The sequence below is a fragment of the Cryptotermes secundus genome, unplaced genomic scaffold (assembly GCF_002891405.2).
Source record: "Cryptotermes secundus unplaced genomic scaffold, Csec_1.0 scaffold292, whole genome shotgun sequence".
Taxonomy (NCBI): Eukaryota; Metazoa; Arthropoda; class Insecta; order Blattodea; family Kalotermitidae; genus Cryptotermes; species Cryptotermes secundus.
The window spans coordinates 74,878-93,827 of NW_019731979.1; the positions used below are offsets into that span (position 1 = coordinate 74,878).

Sequence of the window (18,950 nt, forward strand, 5' to 3'; positions counted from 1 at the left end):
GTTGTAAGGCCGCTATACGCACACAGGACAGCATGAAGACAGAATTAAAGCACACAGACATCCATGCCTAAAGTGGAATTCGAACGCACGATCACATTGTTTGGGAGGGTGAAGAGAGTTTCTTGTCTTAGACCGCGTGGCCGCTGTGGTCGGCATCCATTTCATCTTACAAAAAGTATAAATAACGTTCGAGATTAAATGCAATTTGGTCTTCTTCGTTTCTCTTTTGGCAAGCAGTTAAATAATATTTGTATTGCGATAGAGAGGGGATGTACAGGGGCCATATTTGTCTTTGTGCAATATTACTCTGACTGATAGAAAGTATACTATTAGCTCAAGCGGCTAGTCACTGGCTTCCCACCGCGTCGGCCCGGGTTCGATCCCGAGTTTGGTCAAGTGGGATTTATGGTGGACAAAGCGGCGTTGGGGCAGGTTTTCTCCAAGTACTTCGGTTTCCCCTTACAATCTTCATCCCACCAATTGCTCCACAATCACCCTCACCTATCATTTGGGGCTGGTACAATAGGCCAGAAGTGACCACAGTACAAGGGACTTATTTCCACCCCACTAGCAATAAAAATAAATAAAAAAAATATAAAAGTATACTATTATCTCCTGGGGTTGTTATAATAATGCACACGAGATTTTCTTTTTTGTGTAACTCCTGTTTATTGAAGACTGGTATGCTTGAAAATATCTGCAGAGAATTCTCAGAATCCTACCTACGTCAATGTAATATTTTGGACTTGTTATAAAACACGCATAACTATAAAGCTAGAGGAACTATGCGTTCAGATACTGAAGGTTCCAGGACTGCATTACATACCCAGCAAGTGGTCAACACGACGGGGGTCAACCCGCTCCATTTCTGCACGATTCCATACGTATTCAGCCCGCAAACCTCTTCGCTTCTTCTCGCGCAGCCAATCAGCAATGAGATTACGTCCATCTAAGCGACGACCTTCCTCTCCGGGAGGCTCAGGGTCACGTGATACTTTAGGTAGCCAATGTCGTCGCCCTCCGCCAAGTACAACCTGCAGAGAAGATAAGGGGAATTACGTAAACAAACATGGGAGAGAAGTCTTAGCGTACACATGAAATTTTTAGTTGGCCGATAGTTGGCCGATATTCGGGCACGTCGCCGAGAAACATTGCGTTTAATGGGAGTGCGCACACATCGCGATAGTTGTTCCAACAGTGGGTGAGTCTAATAACTTACATACCCTTAATGTTTTGTAAGAGAAAAATACTATTTTTGTGTGCTTTGTGTTTGCAATGGGGCATGCTGTAGCGTAGTTGGTTGAGGCACTATGCTACAAGCCGGATGGTCGCGGATCGAATCCCGATGAGGTCACTGGATTTTTTCAATTTACCCAGTCCTTCCAGCCTCACTATGGCCCTGTGGTCGACTCAGCCTCTAACAGAAATGAGTACCAGGAATATTCTTGGAATGTTCTTGGCGGTAAAGGGCGGCCGGCGCGTAGGGCTGACAACCATACCGCCATCTATGAGCACGTTGTGTAGAGAAAATGTGGGAACCTCAACATCTTACAATCCTATGGGCCTCCACGGCCTGTTACAGAAATACCTTTACTTTACCTTTTTACTTTTTCTGTGTTTGCAATAATAATTCTAGAAATATTAAACTTCAATCTCCATCTTATATTCTTGTACAAGGTTTGAGGTTTCAGAAGAAGCAACAATTCATCAAAACTATCGACACTCATTCTGCAATAATCGAAAAATTTTGATGGGTGTTGTCTCAGTTCATGGTACAATGTGTAAAATTTTCCTTTTAACAGACGTTCCTTATTTATAATAAGGTGAACCCAATATTCCCGCTGATCAATAATGCACACACTATTGCTGTATCGTACACATCCATGATGCTACTGACCGACTGCTCATTGGAATTGTATGTGTGCGCACGTCCCTCAACAGTCGTTGGGCCTCCACGATCGTGCACAACTATCGGCCAACTATCGGCCAGCTAAAAATTGGTAACAGAATTTCATCTGTCAGGACTGAAACCAGTCTCTGAACGTGCGTCTGTTATCTAGACGATCATGGAGCTGGACTGTGCTGCTACCTAGTGATACAAACAGAAATCCTATTACAGACATTACAGCTGTTTTACTTCCGTTTAATTGAATATGTACTAGGCCTTGAAGACGTATGGGGGAGTAGAGATATAGCTCCAACATTCCTGACCTCGGCTTTGACCGTGGACGTGAGTGGTCAGCTTCACGCCCTGACCGCTTTACTCCAAGGTTAAATTCCCCGATACCCATTGGATAAAGAGATGGTTGGGCCACAGAACCAGTCAGGACAGTAGGGAGAAGAGAAAGTTTTCCCTTTCCTAGGAATCCTTCCCCTGCCTTCCAACCCGTAGCCCGTCACTATTGTAACTGTCCAGCTTATGGTATGGTCAATTGATGTTTTGTGTACTGTTAGGTTTCTGTGAAATTCCTCACTTTCTTCTCACAATTTAGATTCCCCCCCCCCTGGACACTGCAGCAAGTGGCTTGAGTCAAGCTTGAAGCCGGCTGCCCATTCGTAAATCAGTCAATTTAATGCGTGACACAAGGCCGAGTCCTTTAGAAATTCTAAAGTTGACAGGGGAAGTCATAATTTTAGCAGCGTCGTTTCCTGCTACCACAAAATCTCAGTTTGACAGCCACGCAGCAGGTGGCAAAGTTCACCCCTAAACTGTACACTAGTGGATATTCGCTTTCCTAATTGGAGGAGAAAAGTTAAGCAACCTCCCAGTCTGCCCGGTCCAGCCAATCATAATCTGAAGTGGGAGGTCCTTTGCCCGAATTTTGGGTAACCAAGACAAATATTTACACTTCAGAGCTTGCTTGACGAAAGGACTCTGAAAGTTACCTTCACCGGGTGTACACGTGTTCTGATCCCCGTGAACACCCCCTGTGGTGACTATTAAGTGTGCGTCTCAGAAAACAGTAAGGAAGCCTACATCCACAATTCTGTGAAGTGTCACTACGGTGCTGTTTCCATTTAAATAGTGCAGATTGAATAAAGACTTCAGTTTATTGGTGTTGAGGTGAATTCCCTACGCCTAAAGCCCCACTAATCACCCAAGTCGTGGCCAGTCAACACGCCCTGAGAGGAGTTCGATTTCTCTACCGGAGCTAGTAGAACCAAAGAACGGTTACACAATACCGACTGAGCTGTTACACCTCCTCCGCTGTATACAGTGTGTATCTCAGAACCTCTGGAGTTCTGTCAATATCATTGTTTATATAAAGTAAGACTGTCTTTTTCCTTCACAGCAAAGAGAATAGAGGGTTTGGAGAGAAGACAGTTTTTTTTTCATTTCAGAATAAATTTCTTTACTGTCAAAAGAACTTAACCATCACGATATAATATAAAATCATTTTAATTGAGAATTATCTCAACTAACCCTCCTCACTAACGAGATTGTCGCTTAGCAGACGTTGACAATAAATTTGAGTTGTACACCCGATATGAATGGATTTCTCTACTAAAATATTTTATTTGTGAAAATTTGTACATATTAACGGAGATGTTTACACATACCAAAAATGTGTATGTGCAAATGTAAGTACAAAATAGAAGGAAATGTAATAAAAATTTATGTTAGTAGAAAATAGTGTTTCCCAACTGCAGTGAAATACACTGTATTACAGAAATAATAAAAAAATCAATTGAAGTTCCATTGAATCGCATTTCAAGTTGACATAGGTCGTTAGCTTTCTGACTCTGCAGTTTCGTGGGTAAGTTTATTCATCGATATTTTGAAAGCGAAGGGGAATTGATGAACCAATATTTTTTTTCCCTCGGCACTACAGCCCCAGTGGGCCTAGGCCTACCTCCATGAACTTCTCCGTTCACTCCGTTTCTCTAGATCTTACACATTCAGTAGGACTCCTTGGGCTGGTGATCAGCTCGTCGCAAGGCCTCTACCTGTACACAAACACAGAAAAACGCACACACACACTAAACATCCATGCCCTGAGTGGGATTCGAACCCACGATCCCGGTTTCCAAGCGAGCGAAGACAGTACATGCCAAATCAATAAATTATCAACGCAAATTTTAAACAACCATTTACCATACTTGATTTCGCCTCATAGAGCTTTGATCTGTCCTCATTGCAATGAGTGCAGAAGCTCGCACATATCCACCCTGGGCCCAATTTTTATATATACGAGTACATCATATTTCTCTCAAATATTCATTTGTGCGGTAAGATTTTAATATAATTTTGTTTCCATGAGGCTTCCCTCTATTCAGTAATGCTCTCTAAGGGATCAACAGTTGCTCGTTTCCAACACTTCACATAGAGAGGTTAATAACGAAGAGATTGTTTATATTTGTACAGATAAAAATGCCAAACATGGAATATGTGGTAAAATTCTAGATAAAGATATAACCCCATTTAAAATTATCACCCATATGAACTCCGGGCCATGTGACAAGTTTCGTTGCAGTAAGCACTAAAACCTAACTTCATGAACGGTTCTGTCTCCTGAGACACAGCACCATATAGTCCGCTGAAAGCCACATAACGTTCTGGAGCAATAAGTCGCATCTATCTTCTGGGTCGAAGGCAGAGTCATAATGCTTGATACCTGTTTCATGCCGGTTTCCTGGCTCATTCTCTACCATGACAATGGAGGTGACATATTCCTCCGAAACGTTTATTCAGTTTCAACAAACGACGCTGTATCCTAGAAGATAAAACTCTTTATAACCATCGGCGTAAGAGCCTCAAATGCTACTAATACTTTAAACTGAGGTCCTTTTCTGGAGGCTGAGGTACGAATTACTGAGGCTCAAATCCTATAGACCTAAGGAGGAGTATCGTGAGAAATGGAGGGCTGTTAGATCCGGTTTCAAAGAATTCCGCAGTATGTAATTCCCGAGGACCAGCTCAACGGCATCTGTCCATTTAAGCGTATATCAACAATAGACTGTGGGTGAAATCTATACCAGAAAGAGTGACGTTGGGAGATCAGGGGTGTTTCGGTATGTCGTTATGTCGTACGGCTTCGTGAACAGTGTAAAACTTTAAGCCATACAAAGTAGGGGGAATATGGAGCTATGGGATCCAACTGTGGGGTTGTGCTAAACCGTCACACACAAAAATCATACAGAGAATACAGTCAAAAATCCTACGAGCAGTCGCAGATGCACCCTGGTATGTGTCCAACTTAACTCTTCACAACGACCTCCAAACTCCTTTCGTCAGTGACGAGATTCGCAGACTGTCGAGACTATAGCGCACGGCTAGATGGACATAGCAACAAACTCATAGCGGCCCTGAATACTCCGCCAAAGGTGCCAAGGAGACTAAAACGGCAATGGCCTACTGACCTCCCAGAAACCGCTGAAGACACGGCAAACAATATCAACCATCTACAGGACTGATAGGGGATTCATCAGAGGATGAATGCTCCACTCATGCCACCAATCCACAGATTTACTCAATGCTCCACAAATAAGAGAGCAGATTGTAAATACGCAGTTAATAAAAAAAAAGTAGGGGGAGGAAGAACAGAGATCCTTGGAAGAATTAATCGCTTACCTTCCTTGGTATAGCATGAACCGCGTATAAAAATGACGGATCCAAAAATTCTTCTATTGTTACGTAAGTATTCGTTGCAGTGGTAACGTTTTTACCGAGTCAATGCCTAGCGAAGATGGGGGATACATATACACACAGACTGAAGGGAGATATTTAAGAAGTACCAAAATGGGATGGGCTCAGCTGTCATGATATAGTACATACCAAGTTTCATAAAAGCTGGTTCAGCTTTCAAAAAGTGATAGGGAGGAATACGCAGATATACAGGCAGACAACATAATTTTTTTTTATTGCTAGTGGGATGGGACTAAGTCCCTTGCACTGCAGCCACTTCTGGCCTATTGTACCAGCCCCAGATGATAGGTGAGGGTGATTGTGGAGCAGTGGGTCTAATGAAGATTTGCAGGGGAAACCGAAGTACTCGGAGAAAACCTGCCCTAGCGCTACTTTGTCCACCACAAATCCCACTTGACACAGACCCAGGATCGAACCCGGGCCGCCGCGGTGGGAAGCCAGCGTCTAACAGCTTGAGCTATGGCACAGCCCACAACATAAGCTTTCTTTTACTTTTTCAGAATAAGGAAAGTAGGCTAATTATTTGAAAATACATTAAGAGTTTGAGTTTGGAGACCTGGTCATAGATAAGATGGAATTATCCAAAAGCTAGCAAATAAATGGTCTATGAAGATGCGAACTGCAAGCAAAGAGCTCATAAGAGGCTTCAATGACAGTAGCATATTGACGTTCAGGTTCCATGAGTAGTAGGGGATGTGTAATCCGATTGAGAACCTGTGTCTGAGTTATGCAATCAGTTAAAGATAATTTACTAATATGTTATTGTAAAATAATTTCAGCTTCTCTCTCGATGGTTTTATATTCAAGTTAATGATAAACATTTCCAATGTAAAGAATACCGGGCCATTCAGTTGCAACCGCGCATGACTTTCCTGACTTTTCGGAAAGGTTACTACACAGATAATTATAAGAATAATTCGAAAAACGAAACTCATTAATTTAGTGATTATATAGCGAATTAGAGACCCATAAAACCTACAACCACCTGCTCACGCTGGTTCCTCGCTAGCGAATTCCTCTACCCTGAAGATGGAGGCGACAGGTTCCTACGAAACGTCTGTTAACACAAGATCTACACAACTCCATATCCCAGACGGCGGCATTATGCATAGTCACCACTGTGAGAACCTCAGATATTACTCATTAATAGAAGTTTTCCTTGGTCCCTTCCTTCGTCAACAGGAAATCCCGAAATTTATATAAATCGCATTTAAAATCCTGCTTTTACCTTTAAGGAGAGACACAGAATCCCTGTCACAATGATAAAACCGATAAGAATGAACACGAAAAGTATATCTCTTTATACATGAAACGAAATGGAACCTGTAAACATACCCTGTGAATAAAACTCTTAGATATTTGATATTTTATCATGTGGTACACAATGCTACCACGGCTAATTTGAAAGGTTGAAACATTTTGTCTTCAAATTTAATTGTAATTACACGAAAACCACTAAATCCTTGACGGTCAGGCGAAAGATAAATGCCAATTTGCATACTGCAACTTCAGGGCTACACGAACCCTGGTCGCGACATTTCACACTGCACTAATTTATGTCATGTCCTAAAGGAGACAGCGCCATCTGGAGGCCTTGCAACGGGAGAGGGACTACCTCCAGCTAATAACTTAATAAGATTTGTCACAGTAATAGTTACAATGCTATTCTGTAGACTCTCTATGAAGGACATGGGACGTAGGGCTTTGTCATTATGAATTCTGTGTCAGTGTCCATAGAGACTATGGACTAGATGAATGGAGTTTCAGTCCCAATAGGGACAGGGATCTCTCATTTTGCACCGCTGAAACCGACTGTGGGTCTTCTTAGTTTCATATCCAATGGATGACAATTAAGCAGAGTGAAATGGGAAGGCTATGTAGCATGCATGATGGAGATGAAAAATGAGTAAGAAATCGGTTGTAGTAGAGACTGCGTAAGCTAAGCTAATATTAAATTAATGTCAATGTACAAGCAGAATCTCTCGGTCGGTATAGCCATGGAGGCCCTTAGGTTTGTGAAACGTTGAGGGTCCCACATTATCTAGACAGTCGGCTCACAGATGGCGGTAAGGTTGTCAGCCTTACGCGCCGTCCTCCCTTCCCCCCTCCCCAGGAAGATTCCTGGTGCTCTTCTCTGTTAGGGGCTCAGTCAGCCCCAGGGCCATAGTGCGGCTCGAAGGATTAGGTCAATTGAAAGAATCCACCTCATTGGGACTCCTACTCGCGATCTTCCAACTTATAGCGTAGTGCCTCACCCAACTACACTATCGCGTGCCCCCTTATATGAGAGGTGTCGCCCTCTTTTTGGATCGTTAAAAATAAATATAGGGAGATTATTATGACTTCTAATTTCCAATTCTAATTTCTTCAAATTTGTCAAAAGAGACTTTACTTCTGGCTTTCTCATTGGAAAAATAAGGTGGATTCTTTCATTCGCGCTTGTGTGGTAACTAAGACGCATACGGTAATCATAACTGGTATAGGGTTTTATATGCCGGTCACGGTAGCCGAGCGGTCGAAGGCATGCACTGCCTTCCCTCGCTCGGAAACCGAGATCGTGCGTTCGAATCCCACTGAGGGCATGGATGTTTGTGTGCGTTTTTCTGTGTTTGTCTACAGGTAGAGGCTTTGCGACGAGCTGATCACTCGCCCAAGGAGTCCTACCGTATGTGTAAGATTTAGTAAACCGAAGTGAAACGGAGAGTTTCATGGAGGTAGGCCTAGGCCAAAATTGGGGCCGTAGCGCCACAGGAAAATAGGGTTTTATATATTATGCAGACCTACTGGGTACTGAAGAGCGACTACTCCTAAAACAAACTCAATATCGCGCTACGTGACACACGTTACAACGGCTAAATTATTAAACTGCAACTCCATCGCAACTTGGAACCGTAGTCTTATTAAAATGCTCAAGAAGGGCAATCAAGTAAGAAATAATAGAAACGTCAAAAATTACGTCTGCATTACGTTACAGACAATGGCAGCAACTGAGATATTTCTAAGAAACTTCTGCCAGCGTTTATACGTGTTTCAGAACGTAAGAAACTCAGAAGCTACACACACATGAAAATTCTGAAGTCACAAAATGTGTCCCATTTTCATTCATTCATTCATGAGTAATCTGTCAGACGACAGGTCCACAGCCTCTTCCAAAACAGTTCCTCCACTTAATGCGATCTTCTGTTTTTGGGAAGAGACTATCCAGGAAAAGTGATAATGTGGTAGTTTTTCCATTTGCTTTCCACATCGCAGTACAACAGCCGTTCAAACCACTCTGGTCACGCCTGTTGCTATACGAAATTGAACCATGTCGAGCATCATTTGCTCTGTGCTTCAAGTCGCTGCTGATGACGCTGCTTCCGGCATCAGTTTTTGGTGTCTCTCTTCGTCTGATGCCTACCCTTTGACCTGTCCAGCAAGGGAGGCCCTGCCAGTAGCTACGCTACCGCTGGTATAGCTCTCAGGGTCCTTGGCATACTCAAACCCCCTCACCACGATAAGGTGGAGACACCAACGAGGGAGTGTCCCATCAAGACGCAAATCATGTTGCTTCCTTAACGATTAAAGCAGACATTTCTTTCCATTGGACCAGGACGACGAGGAGGTATGGAGGCGAGATGAAAAGACAATTATGATCTTGAAGAGTACCATTTTCTGTGACGTTAAGCCGTGTAATCTGGGCCAATTCCTGTTTTCCACTCTTACTTAAATGGAATATTTTAAACCTCGAAGATGGAGGCAGTATGTTCCTCCATAATTACGACAAACGTTTATCGGACTACATGGGTTCGCATCCCAGAAGAAAATTATCTTCACACTTAGAGCTATGAGAACGTCAAATCCAATTTTGATTATATTTTTTTGCTTAATTTTCATTTCTCGTCACTCATTTTCACCTCCATCTTCCACTTATTCTTCCCGTACCCTTTTCGTCTCTTATTCTATTCCCCGCTTCTCCCACTTCGCACCCTTCCGTACCCTCGCCCATGCAATTAAGATTTCACCTCGAAGTGCACTGAATAGACTTAAGGAGAAATTAATTCAAGTGCTGACTGCTAACTTTCCGACGAATTGCAGGGAGTAAAGTGCTTCTTGAGAATCTGACAGTTTCTCAGCTGATCAAGAAATGCCCCTGCTATTACGTTACCCGAAGGTTCATTAAAGTCTTTATAAATGCACACCTTGAAGCAGACGCTAAGTAATGCTCATACAGTTTCACAGTTGCCAATGTGACAATTCAAGACACGTCAGATTTTTGCAGTAAGGTGATAAATCATCTCGAAATTCTCAACGTCGAGAATCTCCACTTCTCGGCCGTCCAGGATTGCTCATTCATTATATTCAGATCTTCCTTCCATATGGTCGCGCCATAGCTCAAACAGTTAGTCGCTGCCTTCCCACCGCGGTGGCCCGAGTTCGATCCCGGGTCTGGTCAAGTAGGATTTGTGGTGGACAAAGTGGTGCTGGGGCGGGTTTTCTCCGAGTACTTCGGTTTCCTCTGCCAATCTTCATTCCACCAAATTCTCCATCATCACAATCAATAATAGGCCAATCAGTGGTCGCCGTGCCGAGTGGACCCAGTTGGACTCCACCCCCCAATAAGCGAATTAATTAATTCCTTCAATATAATTGAGCCTTTTCTATCTGAGAAACGAGAACGCTCTATGGAGTTTGTGAGTTAGATTGCTTTTCTCTGTAATAACTAAATTCATGTTCTCTCGTCATGAAGAAAATATAACATATATAATATATCCTTTTATTTTCTTATAGTCTCATTAATAAAATAAACATATTTCATGTGTATTTCTTGTTTACCCATACAAGCTGCGTGGCCAACCTGTTTTAAGTATATGGATTACATAACCGCAACAGCGTTACATAAATGGTAAAACAATTCACTCTTACTTGTAGCCTGTCACCAGTACTCAGATTGGACACTGTTATCTTAGAAACTTTTTTAACTATACCCCTTCGCATTGTCAAATCGGGCCAATAACATGGCACTGATAACACCGCATAGAATTTTAAGCAGGAAGCCAGTATTATGTTTAGTGAAGTCCTGTTAAAAGGGACTATGTTAAATTCTTTTCTGGCTGCTCCCTTTCAGGTTTCATTTTATCTTCTGACTACCGTTGCTTTCATATAAGCGAGAATGAGTTCCAGTTCCGCATCTGTGTCAAAAACAGTTGCTATACTCTTGTACTCTCAGTGTTTAGGTTACAACGTTTCGAATGCAGGTAATGAACATATTATTTCAATCTATTGGGTCCAACTGAGTAAGTTTTAACTGAAGATGGAGATAGAATTCAGTTTTCGAAATACTGTGTTTTGAGAAATAAACATTACGGTTTTTAGATAATCCAGGACGGTTGATAATTCAATTCAATTCTTTATTATTTTTGTGCCAAGTCAACAGCCGCAAAGCCAATTACAGAAACAGCACACTGTGGATACAAGTAATTACATTATGGACAAGCACAACATAAAGTCGAAGACAAATTACAAGCAAGCACTCGAGGAAAAGCGCAAGTAAACAAACAAATAAACAAACAAACAAACAACAACAATAATAATAACTTCATTAACGTAAATAAATATTGCAGACAAGTAAACAAACAGTTTCCCGCACAAGTAGTTTCCAATGCCTCCGGTAGATGGGGAAGTATCGGGAACCACTGCCAGCTTCGCTAGCTTAACGGGGCTGATAGCGAGCACCAGTACCGGCAGGGTATGGCGAATGGTAGAATATCAAAGGGGGACATACAATAGACTAGGGGAACTAGGTGCATAGGGAAACTCACCCCTTCCAATAATAATAATAAATAATAATAATAGTATTAACACTAATTTCATTAAAATAATCTAACTTTAATTGTTGTTTACTGTACATGCAAATAATAATAATAATTATACCATATTTAAAAATTCTTTGGTGAGAAGTTTCCTGGCTCCGAATACGTCAACATCCCTGCATACAACAATAGCAGCTGCTGCACATCTATCAGAGGGACAATTTTTACATGAGGAGCAAATATTGAAAAATGAACAATGTCCATAAACATAATATTTGTACTAATGTATCAACGTCACAATATTTTAGATCTTACTGACATTGAATTTCTCCGGTTGCGCGATATAATACATCGCGAGATGAAGCTTCAATTGTTATTTTCTACTTTTACCCTCTGTTCAAATTACGTACTCCTGTAATAACGGGATTGATACAGCGAAGTGAATAGTTTCATGCATTTCGTTTAATCTTTGTCATTACGATATCTTCCTTCTGCTGTGTAGGATACACCAGAAACAAATGCAGATCGACGTTAACAATGACATGATTATTGCTTCGGATGTTACTAAATATTTTGTGGAGTATTAACGACTCTCGTTTCGTTCTTTCGTTCTTTGAACACTACTGGCTTAAACACTATTACCAGGTTCACACTGATACATGTATAATATTTACAAATGAGTTTTCAGTGTCCCTTCGTCCCTTAAACTTCACTTAGGTTTGTCGTAGTATGTTAGCTTCTAAAAATTGTTAGTGAAGGCAGTCGCTTCAACTCATGACCGAGGCGTGAAGATAAAACATGCTTGGAGCACAGCTTCACAATATTAGAATTCTGTGAGCCCATTACAAAACTTCTTTTGAATTCGTGTATATACCAATGGTTGTCGTTGTACGTGATGTATTAGGAGAGAGGTCTTTGCTGCTGTACCATTGATTCACTGCATATAGACTGCTTTCGGCCTCCTGCACGAACTTCTACTTGTCTTTAGGCGTTGAAAAAACTTTTCTTTAAAATCCAAGGTCCTCAGATAAAAAAGTTACAATTCTTATAACTCACTGGAGACCGCGCCCTTTATGAGACAGGATTGCTTCTTAATAAACATTATTTAAGTAATAAAACTGCTTGTTCATCTTAAAATGAAGATAAAAAAATAAATACCAATTGAGAATGAATTGATAATTTAATATGAATGAATACGCGAAATATTTATAAGAAGTTCTTTCTGTCTAATTCCTATGTGATTTGAACCGGTTTTAAAAGGAAAAGCGCGATTGTGCCTACCACAGTTTCGATATTTGGCAATCTGTAACATATTAAGCAATTGTACGAGAATGTTGCTCTGAAGAAATAATAACACGAGAGTACTACTGGGAACAACCGTGGACGAAACCCGTCGAGGTCTCAGCTGAATTTATTTTTCAGTCGATAATTTGTAAAATTTTTCTGAAATTGGCTATGAAATACAGACTGAAACTTACCTTCAACTGCTATTTACTACTATAGATTTCTACCAACCATGGTTATTAATAAATATAACTACAGAATAGTAAGCTTTTGAATTTAAATATATATAGGTGTAAGATTCACATACTATACAGCCGATTTCACTGTTTTATGACAGCTTATTTTACAGAAAATTTGGTGAATAACAGATGTTCTCCTCAGTGCCCCTATTTTAAATGTCCCGAAAATAAAACTAATCGATCATATCAATGGGGATATAATAGAACAATTAGATAGAAAATAAATAAAAATTGTTTCAATAAAAATTAACTTATTATAGAAACATGTGCTGTAGAGTATTTAAAAAGTGAGAGTGTAACAAAGATGAAAAATATATTATTTTACCATTAGAAGATTTCTGCGGGTAATAAATTCACGAGGGGCTAATAAGGCACGCTGAACTACAAAGAATTTCCTTACATAATAACTGTAATTCATTCAGTGTACTTCTCAACTCTTCATCAAATATATTCTACATTTATTTTATTCTGGCTCAACATATCCAATAATATTTTGAAAGAATATCAGACACTTGTTGAAATATTGTTTGCTTGTTTTATATTGTATTTACTCATATTGAAGATGTAACTATCAGTACACACGCTTAATAGTCAAACAGCGAAGAAATATTCGTTATGAAATATTTCCCTCGTAATAACCACGCCCGCAGCATGACCCGTTCAAATTACTCGTACGAGAAATATACTTAACGCTCACATAATCCCGTGGCTTGAGTCCGCAAGCGAACTACAGGCGAATTTAAAATTCATATTACGCTTTATGCTGCTCATGTATTTCATTACTACTGTGAGATTAATGAGTTTTATTTTACATTATTTTGCACATGTAAATTATGAAATTGTAGCACACCCAGTCAAATCCCCGGTGCTATTTTGGAGTATCCGCGGCGTACGTGTCAGACAAGAGCTGACATGCTTGAACAATACAGTGGTATGACTTCTTACCGAAGCAAGTTGTCGCAACATTGACTGTCTTCTCTACATAGTACACGCAAGCGGTCTGCACTTGGATCATTACACAAATTCCGACTAAAGAAAATAATTCGAGAATTCCTAAAGCAGGTTGAAAATTAAATTATCTGGACCTACTTATGCTTTCAGAAAAAAAAGATGTAGTAGCTGTTAAAGGAATAAGTAATCTTTAATCTAAATTAATTACAGAATAATAACCTAGGAGAAACAGAAAAAGTTTAAGGATTTTTGGTCAAAAAGAAAATAATTAGGAATCCTTTCTTCAAATATTAAGCTTTGGAACGAAATTAAAATTAAAGAAGAACCGAAAACACTTACATTCCTAATGAATAAATTTGCAGGTATATAGATTTACGTCTCTTACGACTGTTAACTTCTTGTAAGATTTGAGGCTTTCACGGCGGTGACTATGAAGAAAGCAGACTGCTTTTACCGGTTCTCACGGTCTCTCCGCTTGCAGAATTCTTATATTTTTTCTTCTACCCTGAAGATGGAGGCTGCTTTTACCGGTTTTCACGGTCTCTCTGCTTGCAGAATTCTTATATTTTTTCTTCTACCCTGAAGATGGAGGCTGCTTTTACCGGTTTTCACGGTCTCTCTGCTTGCAGAATTCTTATATTTTTTCTTCTACCCTGAAGATGGAGGCGATACGTTCCTCCGAAACGTCGGTTAACACCACATATACACGGTGCCAAATCCCAGAAGACTGCTTTCTGTTAACTTCTTATTTCACTTTTTGGAAAATTTATTTCTGTTGTACTTATTCTGTTTACATAAATATCATAAAATATTACCGGAAGTTTCGTCACCATCCCCAAGTATATAACCGCTGACTACAGAAGGATAATTCATAATAACATGTAGGTATTCCCTTAAGTACCTCAGCACGTGGCTTAATTTCCTCATTTTCAATGGTGTACTACTCAAAAAAAAAGTAAAAATATCCCAGTATCAGACAGTGAAGCCCATAGTGTTCTGAGACGTTGAGGCTACCACATTTTCTGGACATTCAGTTCACACATGGCGTGAGGTTGTCAGCCTTACGCGCCGGTCGCCCTTTATCCCCAGGAGAATTCTTGGTACTAATTCATGTTATAGGCTGAGTAAACCCCAGGACCATATTGTAGCTGGAAGAATTAGGTAAATTGAAAAATCCAATGACCTCATTGGGAATGGAACTCGCGAATTACCGACTTATAACATAGTGCCTCAACTAACTATCCTATCGTGTGCCCCTGTGGTGTATTATTTATGGTTAAGTAACTGAAAGCTAAAGAGAAATTTCGCATGGCTACCGTGTTGCTGTACTGCACTTCACCGAAATATTAACTTAATAGACTTGAGTATTTTCCGAACGTCTATTAACATACATATAAATTGAGTGGCATTAATGTCTTCTCAATTCACAAGACTCTGCTGTTGCCATGTTGTTGATATTAATTATCACAAAATGCAATATGTCATGTTGGAGTGCTCTCCATTGAAATATACAGTTTTTATGAAATTTCGAAAAACGCCCTCATGTGGTTCACAATTTTAAAGAGATGGATATATCAACACTTGCCCTGTGTGATCTCATAAGCTTCTCTGTTCTCTTTATGGAAGGAGAATGAACTATAAAATCGGAGAGGAAATGACGTAGGATATACAAAGTTATACCCTTCGCTAAAGAATTGGATTGAAGTAATTTTGTTAAGTCAAGACTGCAACTAAATTTCATATATTTCTTACTATTAATAATATTTACAATTAAGGTTCAGTATTTTTCTAGCAAGAGTTATAAAACTTAAAAGAATATTACGAAACTAGAAGTGCCATAACAATATGAGACAAAGGGATAAGGAACACGTAACTATCAAAGAATAAAAATATCAATTATCTCTGTACAGAACATTCATTCTTAAGACGATAATTAATAAAATATCGAAATTTTGCAATGTTTTATTTAACTCGATTCTTCATTAGCGTAGTCGCTAGTGCCCGCCATTGGACTCTAAATTAATCCATATGAATCCATGTCAACATACCCAGTTCCTTCAGTATAGGTTTTAATACTGTTTCGAAACCTATGCTAAGCTTTCGCATGTGACATCTTTCTAACAGGTTTTCACTCTAAAATTTTGTACGACTTTCTCACTTTAGACCCACTGGATCCTATTCTAATCCAGATGAATCCGATATGAATTCTCATACGTAGCTCCTCTAATAAACACTTCACGTGAATTTTCCCACGTGATCTCTTCCTGTGAGGCTCTCCGACTAACATTTGTGTGCATTTCTCACTTCTCCATATTGGGTACAAGCTTTGTAAATCGAATGCTTACTAAAATGTTTGACGACACGGCGAGAGAATATGTGTAGTCAAATAATATAAAAATGAAGCTAAAGGGGAGGTCTGAACGGCTATATCATTAGGGGAAACGTGGATGTTAGGGGACACAGTAATTTCAACTGCCTATGCGTCATCACTTATTTTCTGCAGAAGTGCAAACCCACTGGAGGTGATGCTCATTTATTGTAGTTTCAAATACGAGGCTTTTTTTATTGTGATTATATAATGAATGTAACTACGAATTTTGCAAAAAGGCGAAAATACCGTTTCACACGTCAGGCAGGATAATACGGATAATCAGGGTTTGTTGTAGAACACGACTGATTACTAGAGCAAAAACACTTTATTCAACTTCGAGAATTAATTTAAACTTGAAACACAGCTTACGTAATCCTTTATACAGAATTGTGTTTCTTCTACCATGTTCAGTGTTGATACTGAAATTCGTCGATCATTACAGAGAAACACCAAAAATATTGGTGTACGCCGTAGTGTAGATTTTTCATTCATTTGGCCATTACAATAGGCCACTGATTGGCCTATTGTAGCCTGCCCCGGGTAATTATGATGAAGGAGAATTTTGTGGAATGAAGATTGGCAGGGGAAACCGAAGTACTCGGAGAAAACCCGCCCCAGCGCTACTTTGTCCACCACAAATCCCACATGACCAGACCCGAGATCGAACCCGGGCCGCCGCACTGAGAAGCCAGCGATTAACCGCCAGTAGTGTAGTTGTCTAAAGTATTATGCTACTAGCCGAAAGGTCTCGGGTTCGCTTCCCAATGTAATTATTGGATTTTTCAATTTATCTAATTCTACCAGCCGCGCTATGGCCCTGAGGTCGACTCAGCCTCTAACTGAAATGAGTGCCAGAAATCTTCCTGGTGGTAAAGGGCTGCCAGCGCATAAGGCTAACAAACTTACCGTCATCTATGAACCGATTGTCTAGAAAATGAGGGAGTCTCGACGTCTCGCAACCCTATGGACCTCCACGGCCTGCTGCAGGGATAGCTTTTGTTATATATGTTATATGTGTATATCCAACCAACCATGAACAGAAATGTGTCGGACTTTGATTCGCTGTGTATATTGTCAGTCTGCCTGTGTTTCACTAGTTCAGTAGCACGCCACAAGAGAGCAGCACGCCCTCAGTGGGGATCCCCTTGCCCTATTTTATTCAACCAGCCTGTTTTCTCCTGCTCTCTCATAAAACGAATGACATGATAAAGCCATGCGTCAGATGTGGGTAGAGATTCCTTCAATAATTAAATACACACGTGGTTCGGAGAGATATATCGAGACAGAGAAAATGCAACGCGTTGGAGTAACACTGTTGGAATTTTCAGGCATTAAAGATGCCATGGGAAATGACTAAAAGGCATATTGGAATAGTACAAGGTTCCTTGATCTGAAGGCGTTCGTAATAACTAACTAAACATGATGTGAGTTATGTATGGAGCAAAATATATGAAGGTAATTATGAGAAAGGAGAAGTACTCGAGACATGAACTTTATTCGAGTGTATACGAGTGTAAAGGACATGCCAAAGCAATAAAGAATTAATAGTGAATCTAGAATTATTTCAGGAGTGAAAGTACGATACGATCGGAATGACCCTGTAGACAAAAAGAGTATATTGAGGTAAATGTGCCGAAATTTTGTTTTAGGTTATGTCTCATTATATATTACACGTACATACAAAAAAGGCTCGAAGGTTATGATAATGTCACTAATTTTGTCTTATTTATAAAGGTGTTATTTCCTACAGATGATACTCGCGTTCATAATGAAGCACTTTCGTGTTCCTGTACGGTCCACTTCATTTTTGTGTACGTTGTATCAGGTGACAATTTCACATACCCTCGTCTTCAGTTATAGATCACATATGACGCGTTGAGTTCAAACATTTTTCACAATACGGAGATCATGCAAAATCGTTGTGATTCGTATGTTCACTCGATAATCAATTATATATTTTAATACTATGCAGACACATCAATACGCTGACATTATAGAATTATTATCTCTAACTGGAAAACCAGGTATACATAGGGATATTTTTAGTATAAAGGTTCTTTTTTAGAATATACTGGGGAAATAAACTCATTGGATCGTATATTTTATGTTGAATGTGTCCATCCGCCCCAGTGAGTTTAACAACCTGATTATTTTTATGAACTTCAATGGGAGCATCACAGCTCACATGCTATTCAGAGTACATGCGAACTGTTCTCTACTTGAAATGAATCTCTCATGGCGGTCATATGAACTTCTTAAAACAGGGTACACACAGAGACAATCCTCTACAGTTAGTTCTAACACAATCTTACACTAACTACGAAACTTCGTAATTACGAACAATGATGACCCTAAAGGTTACTGTAACTGCATCACATAAAATAAAAACTTCATTTATGACTTATTCTGTCTTCTGCCATATTCTGTCTCCTGGATACTCATCTCCAGTAATCTCTACTAATCTTCCAGTAATCCTCTTGAGGTAACTCTTGGAGTACCGAATAAATGACACCAAGTCTAACAGTTGTATTCTCTGTTGTCATCAAAGCGTACTTTCCGTTGCTGTGAGAACAACGTATACCTAGCAGTTTCAACGGAAGTCTGTTTCTGTATGCGTTGCCTAGGAAACGTCTTCAAAAGCTCCTCTGATGTCGTGATTGTCTAGA

General features: G+C 40.0%; 1 protein-coding gene across 3 annotated transcripts in view; it reads right to left on the bottom strand.

Moving 5' to 3' along the window:
* LOC111867379 (alkaline phosphatase) overlaps positions 1-18,950 on the bottom strand; it is a 565,319-nt gene that overhangs the window by 14,010 nt on the left and 532,359 nt on the right. For all 3 annotated transcript variants that reach the window (XM_033752661.1, XM_023857175.2, XM_023857174.2), the window contains exon 6: positions 827-1,034. In XM_033752661.1, coding sequence (XP_033608552.1) covers positions 827-1,034 — 208 coding nt within the window. The remainder of the gene's footprint in view (positions 1-826; positions 1,035-18,950) is intronic.